The sequence below is a fragment of the Ostrinia furnacalis genome, unplaced genomic scaffold (assembly GCF_004193835.3).
Source record: "Ostrinia furnacalis isolate ACB-3 unplaced genomic scaffold, ASM419383v2 OfSCF3546, whole genome shotgun sequence".
Taxonomy (NCBI): domain Eukaryota; kingdom Metazoa; phylum Arthropoda; class Insecta; order Lepidoptera; family Crambidae; genus Ostrinia; species Ostrinia furnacalis.
This window is the reverse complement of record NW_021133785.1, coordinates 210,710-227,200: the sequence shown is the minus strand read 5'-3', so window position 1 is coordinate 227,200 and position 16,491 is coordinate 210,710. Positions and strand designations below refer to the sequence as shown.

Below are 16,491 nucleotides of genomic sequence, written 5' to 3'. Positions count from 1 at the left end.
AAACTTTGGAAAACATTCTCACGTGAACGTAACATGGAACTTTAGTTTTGAAGACAGTTTCTAATCAGCTAAAGTCTGGACGCAAACGCACTAGTTAGAAAACTCAAAGAAGGTAGAGACAAGAGACGAATGCTTTTCAATCTTCCTACCATGTAGATAAGGTTTGTGTTCCCTTGCTCCCGCTTTCCGAAGACCGGATCGTGGACAAATAAATGTATAAATGTTAGTACCAAAATATTTTACAATAATACATAATAGAAGTTAAAGGCTATTCGAACTACCAATTTTAAACCCAAATTATAATCCCCATGCTGTAACCAAAGTCCCGGTGTGAAAATATAAAAATAATAAGTATGCAAATTAATACACCATAATCTAAATTGCACCATAAATAAATTAGTAATTAAATTATTTTAAAGTTTTTTATAACCAATTTATTTAAAAATCTTTTTATATCAGAACTTGGCAAACTACTTCCAAGCTAACAAAACAAAGTTTAAATAACATATTGAAAATGAACACAACTAAATAAAAAACTATTTACACTAACTACATACTAATGGGCATAGATCACATCTAAAATAAAGAAACTGGTAAATAACAAAAAAAAATCTAGAAGACAACTTCTCGATTAGATATTAGAATCTATGTCTAATCTACTCACCGAGAGCAGTGCACCAATCAGGTCTGTGGCGATTGGGTCTTCTACCCTTAGTTTGGAGTCATCCCTCATCTGTGGGGAGTACAGCTCAGATGTTCGCAGCATGTCCACAGCACGCTCGATGCAAGCCACTGTGGAGGGCGGAGCACCCTCTTGGGCAGCTGAGAGGAGGGCTATCACCTGTAAGATGAGGGTAGATTGAGAAAAAACGGACGAAATTGGATTATTTAAATAGTGCAGACGACAGCAGCACATAAAGACTATTGCTTCTACTGCTAAGGACATGAGGCCACCATGTATAGCTTGATGTGCTATCGTCTGTACAAGTCAATAAAGAAAAAAGTGTGCCAAATAGGTCCCTGAGAAAGTATACATTTTGGCACACAGATAAAAAGTACAAGTTGTGCCAAAAAGGTCCCCCCAGTAAAGAGTGTTAAACGATCAGTCTAAATATAAACTGACGAGGTATGAACAACTTTTTCATTGGTTAGAAGAACTTAAAAGAATTGTAAATAAGTACAGAATAACGACACAAAAAGAGGACTGTTACACACGAAACAGGAAGAAAGTCAATAGAATGAACATTGAAAGTAAAAACTCCTGTGAATTAAGTGTTCAAAAGTTATCCAGAATGCCATTGGTATAAAACAAAATACCTAACGGTCTGGATAGACTACAGACTTTACATATTGACACAAATATACAAGACGTTTTTTACAAACCCTTCAATGAATGAATGGAGTCGGCATTCGAACCAGGAACGCTAGTGTTAGTACAAAATGTAAGTGCCCAACAAATTACGACAATATAGAACAATCCTTACCTTCCGATTGAATTGATTAGTACAACTGATTAACACATACTATCTAAGACAACTAAAGGACCTAGATTAGGATACAACCAGATACAACTATGTATTATCACGACGATGAGCAATACTATCAATTGGAACATTACTTTCTGATCCACTTTTTATCTACCAAAAACAGCGGGGGTATTCCTAAAAACGTTATCCGAAGTTTCGAATGTTGCCATCTCTCCCACACAAAGCGAAATGCTAGCATGAGCGACGGTGACAGATAGACCCGAAACTACGTGAACAGCGTTTCGGAGTAGACCCCTGGCTTCGCAGTAACTCTTCAAATCAATAGAACTGCTCGTGTACACATGACTCCACCGACTAGCTCACAACTGGGAACACTACATCGAACACCTTTACCTTGGTGATGGGTGCTTCTAGAGGCAGTCCTTGGAGCTTGGCCAGGGAGGTCCTGCGCAGGTCGTCGGACGCTATGGACCGCACGTCCAGAGAGCCTCGCCGCGCGCTCAGGATAGGCTTACAAAATACAGCACCGTTAAAACAATGGCTTCTGCCTTGGTGCTATTGTAAGGGTGAAGATGCCCCAATATTAACCAATATCGCTAAGCCAAAATTAGGGAAAAGTAACGTTAGTAAGGTATACTTAGATTTTAGATCCATACTTAGCTCATGTCTGCAGCTTCAACTTGAGAAGATTGGGGGGAGAAAACATTTTAAAATAATACTACCTTCGTGAAGAGAAAACATCAGCAACATCAAATCGTAGGAATCCTATACCACAGGTACATAAATAACAAAGGTTTCAGCTTATAGCATGTCAAGATAAGGGCAAGGGTAAGTGCTGATGAATGCATTCAGCAGGCGGCTATCAGGAACGTGATGACTCATGCAGCTAAATCATTGACAAAATCATCATCACCATAACTCTCGTAAGAGTTCATCATCAAGAAGAACAAGCCGTGTCGTTTCACTCAGATCTGCCAATCTTGCTGCAGCTACTGGGAAGAGTAATAACTTAATTTTTAGACTAGAAAAAAGTATCAAGAATCATTAGATACCTTAGTAATAGGAGCTTCAAGTGGCAGTCCTTGAAGCTTCGCTAGTGATGTTCTTCGGAGGCCGTCGGAGGCGACCGAGCGGACGTCTAAGGAACCGCGGCGGATGGAGTGAAGGGAGCCGCGGGCGCGTTCCCCTTCTGTCACGTTGGTCGGCTCGCAGACCAGCACTACGTGAGAGATGGTCCTGGAATTAGAGGGTTTTGGGAAGTTATAGCATTAGGTGTTATTCTCAAAGCTTCAAAACAATCCTTGATCTTACTTATAGGTAGTCCATAAAATGTGATCAAAGTAAATTATGTTTCCATTTTTAAATGCATTGACTAGCTAATTGGTGGCTTTGCATGCGTGAAGTCATCATTCTAACAAAATATGTTCTCTCTTTTCAGTCAAAAAATCAAAAGTTTAAGGTCCCAGGTCAAACAATGCTAATTTGCATACGCATTACCTTTAAAAATTAAACTAATCTTTTTTGACCGATGGTAAAATGACTCCTAGTGTGAGTAAGTAATACCTGGTCATGGCTACTGTGGCACCCCTGCAAGGCAGCAGGATCGGGTCAGGAGCAGCCCTGCGGCGGAGAGTCACGGGTGCCTCCCAGTCGCGGGCGCCGCTCGTGGCCAGCCGTAGGGCTTCGCCCCCCGCCGCCTCTGATAACGGTCTGGGTCCGTCTTCTACGCGCCAGCCCAGAACCCGGCACCAGGATTTGTTGGTGAGCTGAAATTGGATATTCGGAGTTAATTTTAGAATACAACAACATTAAAGTCTAATACCTAAAGTCTAATATCTTGTAAAGGTAGAAGATACCTCGCTAGTTTTACACGACGTTTATGTTCATCATCATTATCATCATTATCATCATTATCATCATTATCATCATTATCATCATTATCATCATCATCATCATCATCATCTCAGCCATAAGACGTCCACTGCTGAACATATGCCTCCCCCAATGCTCTCCATGTTGCCCGGTTGACGTTTATGTTACCTACCTCTTATTTCAGTGGTTCGGTCACATCGATTGTTTATTACCTCAGATCATAGAAAGAGAATAGATATGAAGTCGCGCGTAACTACAACGAAAACCAGTGTCCCCACATTTCCCCCACCACAGCTCCCACACACACATTCAACTGTGTAAAAACAAAGCGACTGAGAGTCTACGACAACATGTGCAACCGGCTTAAAAGTGCTGTGATTGGCCAGAAGGCGTGCCTTATGGCCAATCAATGGCCGCGTGACGTGACGCACACTTTGAAAAAAGCAATTAGAGAGAAGAAAGATAAAATGGAGTCGATAAGATATCGATACTTTAAATCCTGGGGGCAAGGCTCGAAATTGGTTTAAAAAATGCTTGTATGAAAACCTTTTTATTATTATACGTTATTATTATGTTCTTTAACGATTTTTGCATAAAGGAGTCAGTTCCATTTTGTATGGACGAAAAACTCAGAATCAATTATTGGGACTAAATGAAGTTACCTTATATTAATTTACCCCAACCAAAGCTCAATGTCGTTATCGATGGAGTATAGAAGTTATAGACTGACAAAGTTTGTATGAAAAGTCATGGGTTAAGTAGGTACTTGCGATTTTTACCAGTATTTACAATATTGGTAATATATTATTATTTACTTTAATAATAATAACAGGATCACTGTAATTATTATTAACTACTATCGCGCATTAACTTTTTAATTATGGCGAAATTCGTACCGCCTATGTTTATCAAAAATAATGCCTATATTAGGCTTTCAACTAGCTCTTATAGTAATTACATAGTTGACAGTTACTAATCCCTTCTACTATTGTTATTGTTTTTGTAAAAACTTAAAAATCGCAAGCAACTCATGATTTTTTCATTCAAAATTAGAAAATAGAAAATAATAATTTACTTCTATTTATCGATAATAGGAAACCGTATTAGAACACGAGCCCTGCACTATGTTACGACCGGCACATGCGGCCGTACTGTGTATTTTCACGCGTCAGTGGATATCGGAAGAAATAAAATACATTGCGCAGTAGTTACGCATGACATAAAGTGGTTGCTAACTAAATCGTCAATGTACAACGTGTTTGAATTTTTATCACCACTAATTGCGATATCGTAGTAAATGTCACGGCACTGAATTCGTTCGTAAAAATGTTTAGTTTTTTTTATTTATAAGCAAAATACCAATGGATTTGCAATACTTACATGTGGTAAATGACTTCATTGTTCCTTTAGTTCTTCGTTTCACTTATGTTATTGCACGTTACGACGCATTATCCAACAATATCGGAGAACATTTCCTCGGTACGACTGAATCGCGACTAACCTGGCGTCGCGGGCGATGTTCGTTTCTGGGCATATCGCGGAGACACGCGCCACGCCCCCGTTTCACATCTATTCCCTTCTATGATCTGAGTTTATTACATTGATAAGTAGTTATGAAGTGAAACCGAACTGAATAATATACCTAACAAAATTAGAAAACATTTGTAACAATAACCGATCTACTATTTTTTTTTATGTATTTACACTTTTGCACATACAATTGTACAGTGGCGGACTTAATGAAAGGTGGCATTATCTGCCAGTAAACCACAGGTCGAGTAGAGAGACTAAGGCGGTGCAATAAATATGACGTTTAATTAAATACTTACATAGCATTAGATAAAATAAATAACATAAATGTACGAGACAAAAAGAATAAACACTAGTCTTGAAACTGGTTTTAATGTTCCCCAGCGAATATTTTTTCGCTATAAATAACCGATTTGAACGCTTACTCCGAACAGACAGAAATTCAATTTTCAAGTCTACATAGGTATCCCATTTCCGCGAAAGTGTAAAAGCTCCTTATCGACAGAGAAAACATAATAATCATATCGTACCCGCCATTTTTGTTTACACACAATCCCATTATACTTCAAGGGGATGATTTGAATTCATTGTATTTATATACAGGGAGAAAATGTACCTTAATGTGAGTCACGTTGGCATGCGATCACCACTACCTTTTGACATCCACAGAGACATATTTATTTATCTCCTTTTTAAAGATAATCATCATCAATTCAGCCACAGGACGTCTAGGAATGATTTATACATCCCCCGGTGGGTAGCCGCCTGCATATTCTTTCTTTTCCTTCCTGCTACCTCATAAACGAGGTCATCGGTCCACCTTGTAGGTGGACGTCTCACGTCACTTTTTCAGGTACGTGGCCTGAGGCCTCCTCTCCAGAACTTTGCTACACGGACACGGCCGCCAATAAATTCGTCGTCAGGCGTCAGTTTAAAGATTATCATAATCATAACTCTTATCATATCAAAATTAAGCCTTAAGTAAGTATAATAATCATAATATAATTATTAAAAGAGCGTTTCGTTTAAATATCTAGTTCATTTAATCATCGTTCCTAGTTACCAAGCGATCCTCAAGTGTGTTAAAATAAATGAGAGTTCCCAGTATTTCTAGCTAGTTAGACCGAACGAGAAATATTTACGTTCTGTAAAATTTAAATTGTACACTATCCTATTTCCATTCCCAATCTGCCTATGTACACCATTCTCGGAAAGTACTAATTTAAATCTAATTTAAATTATATATAGCGCTACAAAATGATAGAGCGTTAAATGAATTAAATAATTGTGTATTTAGCGGTAGTATCAGAACAGACGCACACTTTGTATTTTCTACTGTTGACATACACTTTCCACCCTGGCCAGAGGAGTTAGGGAGGCTTTCTGTATCATTGTAGTTTTTAACTTACAATCCTCTCTTTACTCATGTCATTAGACTAAGAACTTAGCTCACCAGTATCCTCTGCTGGTCATCAGTGACGGCCACCAGGTATCTATAGCGGTCGGTGGCGGTGACCAGGGCTTGCCGTGGCTTAGTGTTTGTAGCATCTCAGCGCATCATGCTGTTGCTCCCACTGTCTCCACCATGACCTAGAGAATAGAAATATCTCACCAGTATCCTCTGCTGGTCATCAGTGACGGCCACCAGATCTCTACAGCAGTCGGTGGCGGTGGCCAGGGCTTGCCGTAGCTAGTGTTTGTAGCATCTCAGCGCAGCGCAAATATCTCACCAGTATCCTCTGCTAATCATCAGTGACGGCCACTAGGTCCCGGCAGCGGTCTTTGGCGGCGGCCAGGGCTGCCACCGTGGCGATCTGCTGCCGCTGTTGGTCCTACTGTCTCCACCATGACCTAGAGAATAGAAATATCTCACCAGTATCCTTTGCTGGTCATCAGTGACTGCCACCAGGTCCCGACAGCGGTCAGTGGCGGCGATCTGCTGCTGCTGTTGGTCCTACAGTCTCTACCATGACCTGGAGAACATAAATATCTCACCAGTATCCTCTGCTGGTCATCAGTGACGGCCACCAGGTCCCGACAGCGGTCGGTGGCGGCGGCCAGGGCTGCCACCGCGGCGATCTGCGCCCGCGCAGCTGTTGCCGAGGCGCGTGCTTGCAGCATCTCAGCGCACCATGCTGTCGCACCCACTGTCTCCACCATGATCTGGAGAATAGAAATATCGCCATTATTGTCGAGTTGTTTTGATCATAGCTACAGGAGCACGACTTTCTCTGATTTATCAAAGGCAAATGGATAATTTGGCCAACACTCCCTTTACGCTGAAATTAATTCAAACATAGGTAAGTACCTACGTATTATAATGTCAGCGAAGAGGGTTATTGTGATTGATGAATTTTTGCCAGGATGCCATGGATTTTGGTGGTGAATAGATTTTCTACACAGTAAAGTACCATAATCAGCATAAAGATTGAAAATGTTTGTGTTAAAATGTACCTACCATTTCTAATTATTTCGTTCTTTTTGTAAACAAATAATTTAATCATATCAAATGAGCCATATCGATGCTTTATACAGACACAGTATTGAAACAACAGAAAATGCAATTTCAAGCTTTCAAAATTCAATGAATAACACCCCAGTTCACGGTATGTGATGTCAGAGATGGTCCAAAGTACAAAGCGCATCGGAATAGGATTGAACGCCAAGAATCAATAAGATAGTAGGTACAATGCATTTATGGTGCTCTATACTTTTGCCCGCACCCATAGAGATTATACACCCACGTTTGATGTCCCTTGAGTGTGAGTTTTTTTGGCCTAAAGTTAAACAGTCCCATCTTAGTCCCACTTTATTAACAAATATTTTTTTTTATTTTTTTTTATGTGACAGGAGGCAAACGAGCAGACGGATCACCTGATGGTAAGTGATTACCGTCGACCATAGACACCCGCAGACCCAGGGGCCTCACATGTTCGTTACCGGCCTTTAAGGTGAAGGAACTGGACTTCGCTCGATATGTCGACACCAAGGATTCCGATATTGGCTGAGGCAGTTAGGGGAGTGCTCTCGAAACAGCGGGATACGACAAACGGCAACTTTTTGGCGGTGAACGCGCAAACTTGTGTCTTTTGTAGGGTTAAATTGGACCAAATTGCGTCGACCCCAGTCTGAGACCTCCTTCAAGGAGGTTTCAATTTCGGACACAAGTTTGTTACGGCTCTCAATGACGTTCTCCCGAGAGATATTTGCGCGGCCGGTATAAGCGGCATCAACCGTGCTGTCGTCCGCATAGCAATGAATGCCGCTAATTTGCAGTATATCATTGATATGCAGAAGGAAGAGCGTAGGCGATAGCACACAGCCTTGGGGGACACCAGCATTCACAGACATAGAATCTGAGCATTTGCTTTCGACAACGACCTTAATGCTTCTGTCTGCTAAAAAGCTGGGGTCCATTAGTGCGGACAATAATAAGACAGTTTTAATCTAGCTACGATGCTACAGTCTTTAGAGCTTCTCTCACATGATAAATACCGTTTAGAGACTCTATGAAAATCACCCGGGAAAAAGCGATAATTGTGTTACAATATGATAAGAATGAAGCTTTAATTAGCACTTATCATGTCGTAGCAAGGGCTAAACGTCTCTATTACAATTTAGTTGAGAGACCAATTGTATGTTATTTCGCTTATAACTTGAAGTGAACGAGTCGTAAGAGGCTTTTATTCTACAAACGTGTCACGCAGCCTTTGTTTGTCGTGTTGACATAATATATCTTTGGATCTTTCATTGTGACGCCATAATACTACGCAGAATACATGCGAGAGTTTTCACGATAAATATTTTTTTAAGATTAATATCATGTTACCATTAATGGATGTTCATTAGCAAAGTGAAAATGTAATTAAGCAATGAAAAGCTCCCAGTTGCACTATTGCGGCTTTTTATTTTACAAAATCTATATTTTTATGGCTTCTTTAATTTGGCATGTTAATAAATACTTACCAATAATTTGAGATGAAATAAAGGCAACTATAGAGTTTAATGCCTGATGTATGTATGCTTTACTATTAATATAAAAACACACACAAATAAGATACGGCAATGTTGTTTACAGACCGAAAGTTTCCAGACGAACGGGATCGTAAAAAGAATCCCGTTGAATTTCAGTCAGTGAAGAGCTAGCGAAATTATTGAGGCGACAGTAGATTAATTTAGTGGAAGGATTTACATTTACTTGGTATTTGACTGAAGTTAACGGCAATATCAGCTGTCCATTGGGAATGCTAAATTTCAGTGGCTGTTAGAACTGCTCGCTTTGGTCTGTGTTAACTATGCAATAGATTTGACTTACTAAATTAGATTATTGCAATAAAAATTAATTCTATTCTATACTGAAAATCGCCTTTGATACAGCATAAATGGTTAAAGGTATTTTATGCGTTCGTTAACAACTCGAGCGTGTCAAGAAATTTCTGATTAAAATTACCAATCGTCAAAAGTTGCTGTTTTCTTTTCTTTTCTATTACCAAAAACATTCACCAACGAATACTTATAATATGTATATGGGAGACCGAGGAGAGTTGTAACAGAGGAGGTTGTGACATTGTCGATTTTTTGGAACTTATTAACTACTTACTAGCGTTTTTATTTCAAATCTTAACCTAACAATGTTGCGAGCTTGCCGATAGTTAATAGGTTTTCAAAAATCGACAATTTCACAACTCTTTTCGCTCTCCTTTAAACCAAGATTCGCATTCTACAAGGTACTAAATTGGTAAATATTCTACAGCTATATCACGGCTCAGAGATGCTCCCAAGAAATATTACTGAGATTCAAATACTGCTGATTCGGTATGCCTTTATGTCTGAACAAAGGACGGAATTTGGGCTTATCAGCGACAAATGAGCCGACTTGTCGTTCAACTAGTCGGCACAAAATGAAGCTCGGGAAAAATGGAATTGCCGCGTCAAATGGCAGATCGAAAATGATTTTTGGCGAAGATTTGAGGATCGAATTCGAAGATTTCAATCTAGTTCGAGATTGCGTTAAACTGGATTTGAGGCGAACTACTCATGACTTCGCAGAAACTGGAGCTTTAAGTTCAAAGCTCCTTGTTCTGCGAAATACGAATTACAAGCGTTCGAGATATGTTAATCTAATTGGAAGTTGGTTTATTGTGTTTCGTAATTGTTTCAATGTTAGAGGTAGATAAAATGGCAAAGTCTATGGCGATAAGAGATTTTCCGCCTAATTTACATCGGATATGAGGATTTCGTAGACTTTGCGATTTAGTTACTTCAGATTTGAGTAGATTATTTAACCATTAATCGACCAGACCAAAAAAGCCGTTGAAGGAATACATAAAGTAGCATTTCCTTTGCATTAAAAAAACGGTCGGTTAGATCGTTCACGATTAATCACCGATCGCTTTACGGAACCCTGTACAACCGTACGAACCCCGCAGTTTGAAAGCCTGACGGCAGACGAGAATACAATTTCCGTTGTTTGCTGGCACAAAGCAGCGTCTGTACGGCAGGATATAATGGATACGTATATATTTCAGTTCGAACAGACTTGGGGGTAGAGTTGCCAGGTTCAAAAACACAAAAGCCGGATTCTGTTCTCAATTTGGCCGGACATTTTGCTCTAAGAGCCGGACATATATTTTTTAATGGCTAATCATAGCTTTATAAAAGCCCTTATGTTCCAAAAGCAGAAAATATTTTCATAATAAAAAAAATCGCGTCATGGCTTTACTTGTGCGCTCGATTTTCAACTGACGCTAACTTTGGCCGGACACATCCGTAAAAAAAAGCCAAATTATGTTCAGAATGTCCGGCTAAAGTCCGGACACCTGGCAACCCTACTTGGGGGTCAACTTTATAAGACTCTTATTAAAATGACAATACGCCTCTCTCTTTCACTCGCATAAGGAGTAAAAGAGATGAACTCTACTCTGAAATCGATTTCAATAGAGCTGGTAGAGTGTCCTTCGAGTAATTAGGTACACTGCTGACGAATGAATAGATGAGTCAGTGAATCGTAAATTGAGGAGGACTGTGCTGGTTATTTGATTAAGTATTTTTTAGGATTTCCTGTCTGAATTCAAAGCTGTTCATTTCATTGCAGTGCAGTTCATTTCATTATAGAGATAGATTGAACATTAGTCGCGAAGAAGTGAGTGAAATAGAGGATGATTTAGTTTTTATGGAGAGTCCATCTTTTCTCAACGGTTATGAAAAGTTTGCGGGTCACCTTGTAAGAAACATTGTTTAATAGAATAGCACTTAAGCAACTTTCTTAAGAAATCTTCTAATAGGAAAAAGTTAGTCCTATTAACATTATAAATGTGAAAGTTTGTTATGATGTATGGATTTGTGGTTGTTACTTTTTCACGCAAAAAATTTTAAACAGATTTTGATGAAACTTTACAGCATTATTGTTTAGGTACCTATGCATAAGAATTAACATACTCGTATGTTCTATAATTTCGATGATAGATAAACTGAATTAAACGCGGAAGCCGTGGGTAAAAGCTAGTATAGTTTTTGAAACTCACGAAGGCAAGTGAGCTTTACTTGTGTGTGTACGTGTACATGCACATAACGATAGTGTGATGTCTATCAAAACTTTTGAAAAACGAACAGTAGCGAGCCACCACACATGTAAAGGTCACTCGCCCTCGTGAACTACAACAAACAACTAAGGCTGAGTTGCACCACCTTATTTTAACCGTAACAATGACAATAACCGGTGCCTCTTGTATGGAGTTTGACAGATTTTTGACGTTTGTCAAAGTGGACAACTCAGCCTAATATACCATTTTTTGTACTCACCCTGTTGAACCCAGCATCCAGGTAGGGTAGCACCGCGAAGTCGTCTTTGAGATATGCGCTGTAACAAACAAACACTCTATATTAGATTACACGCTTCCATTACAATATTTAGTCTCCTTTGAGCGATACGCAGCCAAACAGGCCTTTAATCATCTTAATAATGCTTCGCAACTTGATTTTGTTGAAAAAATATGTTCATAAAATATTGCGCTGAAGTCTCTTAAAATCGTAGCAGTACGCAGACTACGCAACTAAAGCAAAGATAACGCTGAAATGTTAACTGTAGAATCCAAAATTATTATGCTAATGAAGTTTGTTTAATCAGTGATCAAACTGTGCGAACTAAAAATGGAATATCATAGTATTAATTAACGGTAATTAGAAGATAAAAAGGAAAGAAGAGGACTTGCTTCAGTTACTTGCAGTAGTATTGAATGCAGTGGGGTCTAAACTTAAGTTGTGAATGTAAAATAAGTGAGAATTTATGAGTCGAGGCGATAGAAAAAACAAAAGAATATCGAAATTGGTCGAATGAAAAAAGAATGAAGTTTCACGGTGGCCAGTGTCGTGCGGCCAAGGAGTCCGCAACATAGATAATGGATTCAAAGCGTACTGCATAGGCGTACTGCGTACTGTCCACAAAATTTAAAAAAAATCAACCATTCACAGGCTTTACTTTGCGTTGAGTTCGTATAGCTTTATTTTTATTAATATTACGAGCTTTTTTTATAAACTTACTTCACAAAGCTTTCTAACGATTTTATGATAAACCAACGATATTGTAAATGTCACGAAATTCGCGAAATTACTCTTAAATTAAATGATATACCTACTGGTTTAATACTTATTTAACTGTATTTCAGTGGCAGACAATGGGTTTGATGACATTTCTTCTCAGACCTCGCAAATAAAGGACAAAGACAAAGGAGCTTATTCAAAAGACAATGCACAAACAAATTGCTAGGTACTAAAAGTTTACTATCTACTTTATACCATGTCATAAAAATGTATGCATACATACTAGTGTACCTACCATATACGAACATCAACGTTTTAAAAGGGTAATTACCTCAGAGGCTAGAATATTTTAAAATTTTGTACTTTGGTATTTTTATTTTACTCAACATTTTTATTGCGAACAAAGCATGATGACAGAACATCAACTTATTAAATGCTATGCCATCATAAGAAGTTGTAATACCTGTATTTTCAAATAAAATGTTTACTCTGACTAGGTAGGTTCAGGTTGAAACATTTTTAGTTTAACCCATTGCGTCAACGCGTCAGCAAAAATCACACTTTTAGAGAGCAATTACAGAGAGAACGCCGATCGGCGTGTGCTGCATTGAATGGGTTAACAAACAAGTATTTGATTCAGGTCTAGTAGTTAACTCAGTCAGAATTGAAGTATGGGAGTGGCACGAGAGGGTGTTTTTGTAACTTCGAACGTAAACGATCTTCTTCAGTTTATATGCTCTGTCACGCACGTCATCGTTCGTTCGTTCGTTTCAGCCAAATGACGTCCTCTGCTGGACAAAGGCCTCCCCCAAGGTTTTCCACAATGAACGGTCCTGCGCTGCCCGCATCCAGGCTCTTCCCGCGACCTTTACCAGATCGTCGGTCCACCTAGTAGGAGGCCTGCCCACGCTACGTCTTCCAGCCCGTGGTCGCCACTCGAGAACTTTCCTGCCCCAACGGCCATCGTCTCTACGAGCTATGTGCCCCGCCCACTGCCAATTGATTTTAGCAATTCTGCGAGCTATGTCGGTTACTTTGGTTCTCCTGCGGATCTCCTCATTTATGATTCGATCACGCAGGGAAACTCCGAGCATAGCCCGCTCCATCGCCCTTTGCGTGACCTTGAGCCTTCTTATGATTATTGATAGATTGCCCGGTGCTTTGTCCTGCTGGAAGCTCTTCTGGAAGGACTGGTTTTTTGTTCTAAACGTCCTGCCAGAAGATTGTCGCAAGTCCTGCCCGCAGTACGCAATTGTACGTGTTTGCTTGCTGGTCCTTCCAGCAGTACGGTGACCTTCAAATTTGAACTCATCATCACCAGAAGTAGTAAACACTTGGTTAGTGTTTATTAAATAAAAAGTCATGTCGTAGAATCATTTCGTTTAATCAGTCTTTTACTTTTCTTAATATATTATAAACTTGTTTATCTTCTTTTAACTTAACTAATAGGAACTATAATTAGGAACTTTAAATTAAATACTTTGGTACGTCACTTTGTATTAGAAATTACACCTATCACTTACAAATTAAAAACAAAAACAAGAAATAAATTATAAATGTTTGATTAAGCTGGAATACTTCACATTCATTATAATATTATCGCCAAAATGTTGCCGACTCCAGGCCCGGCGCATCAAAATGTGTCGCGCGAGCGCGAACGCGCTGCCCCCGTGTATACTCGTGTCGTGCGCCATCGGGCTCCGACTAACGGTTAGTCGCGTTTTTCGATCTTGGGCACTATTGGGTGAAAGAGAGAGAAACACTCTATTTTTTCGTGTAAATTTGAACTTTGTACAATGTATACTTATGAAACTGTGATCTTTAAATTTTGCGTCCTTCCGGAAGTACTTTTAGTCCTGCTTGCAGGACTCCGGGCAATCTATCATTATCTGTCACGTCATAACATGTCAAAATCACCCCTCCCGTGTCGCTCCCACACTTCAGGCACTGACTGAGTTAACCGCTAGACCTGTAATGAACAGTTTATGCAGAACTTTTGCATGTCTACGGAGTTGGTGACTATCTGACACTCAAAAACAAAAGCACTCACTCACACATCGCAACAATACGCACGCCTGTCCAGTCCTCGTCCGATTTCATACGCTTTGTTCTCAACCAAGGACATGGCGTTTGTCCCAAAGCAAGTCCATTAGCGATGGAGACTGAATCAAGATGCTATCGCGAGAACAAAGCCGCTGCCACAATGGATAGCCGATAACTAGTTAGATGGGCCGGTGTAATTGTACGTTCACGTTTCAGGTGTTATCTTGATTGCTGTACCTACGTGATACACACTTGCAAGATAGGTCTCCATTTTGAAAATGTCCGCAAATACAAGATGGGATATCAATTTTGTATGTTCTGCACAAGCAGACCACAAGATCCAACAGTTAAAACGTCACGAGTAATTTCGTTTCCCAGTGGTATTACTAAGTGACCCTGTTAAAATTACTTCTTGATTTATTAGAGCTATCGGACAGTACTTAGGTAGGTAACAAATATATTTTTTCCCTTAGAACTATGTACTGAATTTTATTTGTTTTATATTTAAGTGCCTACCCTACTTACTATACTAAGTAGGACCACTGCAAATCATTTCGCGTTAGTTTGATTTAAAGTGATGTTTATTAGAACTCAATACAGTTGGAAATGTAGCATAATAACAAATACTTGATGGCCTCCTTTCTTTGATATGTGACGTTGAAACGAGTTAGAAAAACAATTTCGCAAGTTATGAATTTCAAATAAACTATATTGTTCACGAAACCCGACCAATTAGGGGGAAAACAACAATATTTGGGTAAAGAACAATATCGGAGTCGTTCCAGGAAAGATCATTGTTACAAGTTCCCGAAGCCTTAAAAAGATTTTTTATACAATTACAATGTTTTCCTACTTTCCGATTTGAATCCTTATTCCTTTCGTCATGTTTTTGTAGCTAAAGCACATTATTTATGGCTTTTATATTATTTTTTTCGAACAAAACTTTAAATATCTTGTTATTGTTGTTTTTACTTGCTAAACTTAGCTCTTCAACAGTGACTTGTTTTTTATGTTGGACTATTTTAAGTTTACCTATTCGTATAGGTATAACAATACTTAACATTTTTTTATCCTTTCTCATTAAAAATGCTTATTGTTGAATGACAAAGCTTCGGAATTGTAAAAGATTCCAAACCACCATCTCTTCAAAGAAATGTACCAATTACGTCCATAATGTTTCCATTTCAATTCCAACCAATCGACTGGAAATCAGGCGCTTATGAGTTGCAATCCAAACTGCATTCACCGCTGCTCGCTTGTTTTCCAGGCCAGTGCATTGTGCAGCGACCTTTACCGCGTGAAGTCAGACATACGGTGGCTAACATCAGTAGCCGCTTTTTGCTTTGCTGTTGTCAACACAGAAACATGACTAGACTTCGGAAATAGTGTAAAATAGGCAAAAGCATACGAGAATAATAGAATTCTTTCTAGAAATTGTTGAGTTTCCTCGCTTTTGAAATACAATGCTTGAATGTAGAGTTTGCACTTTTGTAATATAATGCTTAAGAATTTTGCATTTTACGATACAGTAGGAATACCTAGTATGTATTTTCCTTACGTGAAATGTAGGTACAACAGGTTGAATTATCTATTGAATAAAACGCAAACGTAGTCAGTGCACTCTAGTTAAATTTATTAATGCCCCACATTGATTTTCCCAATTTTTACATTACAGAGTGGGTACAACATGAATATTGTTATTCTTATTAGTTACTTCGTAGGTATTAAATAGAATTACTTCCTACGACTTAATATTCAAGTCGTCGATTTAACCACATTTCAACAACGTTTCCAGCTTTAACCACGGACGTCGGACGCCGGTCAGAGCCCGTATTTTCCACACCAATACCCCGTTTGGCAGAGTGTCAGAGATATTGTCCACTTTGTTCTGCTGTGATTTATATTGACATATTGACAAAATTACAAGCTCGAACGATTTGAAGAATACGTCTTACGCGTGTACTGTTACAAAAGAATCCATAGGGGGTTCCCCGATAAAAAATCTCTATCTATCGCTATA

The 16,491-nt window shown here is 39.0% G+C and overlaps 1 protein-coding gene across 4 annotated transcripts in view; it reads right to left on the bottom strand.

Moving 5' to 3' along the window:
* Pde8 (phosphodiesterase 8) overlaps window positions 1–16,491 on the bottom strand; it is a 118,736-nt gene that overhangs the window by 10,522 nt on the left and 91,723 nt on the right. Inside the window, exons 6-12 of one of the 4 annotated variants that reach the window (XM_028311740.1) lie at window positions 11,691–11,748; window positions 6,885–7,052; window positions 3,051–3,253; window positions 2,540–2,723; window positions 1,881–1,997; window positions 665–841; window positions 150–182 (exon numbers count right to left, since the gene is read on the bottom strand). In XM_028311740.1, the coding sequence (XP_028167541.1) occupies window positions 150–182; window positions 665–841; window positions 1,881–1,997; window positions 2,540–2,723; window positions 3,051–3,253; window positions 6,885–7,049 (879 nt within the window). In that variant the 5' untranslated portion in view covers window positions 7,050–7,052; window positions 11,691–11,748. The remainder of the gene's footprint in view (window positions 1–149; window positions 183–664; window positions 842–1,880; window positions 1,998–2,539; window positions 2,724–3,050; window positions 3,254–6,884; window positions 7,053–11,690; window positions 11,749–16,491) is intronic. The other 3 variants (XM_028311737.1, XM_028311738.1, XM_028311739.1) reach the window with 3 other exon arrangements.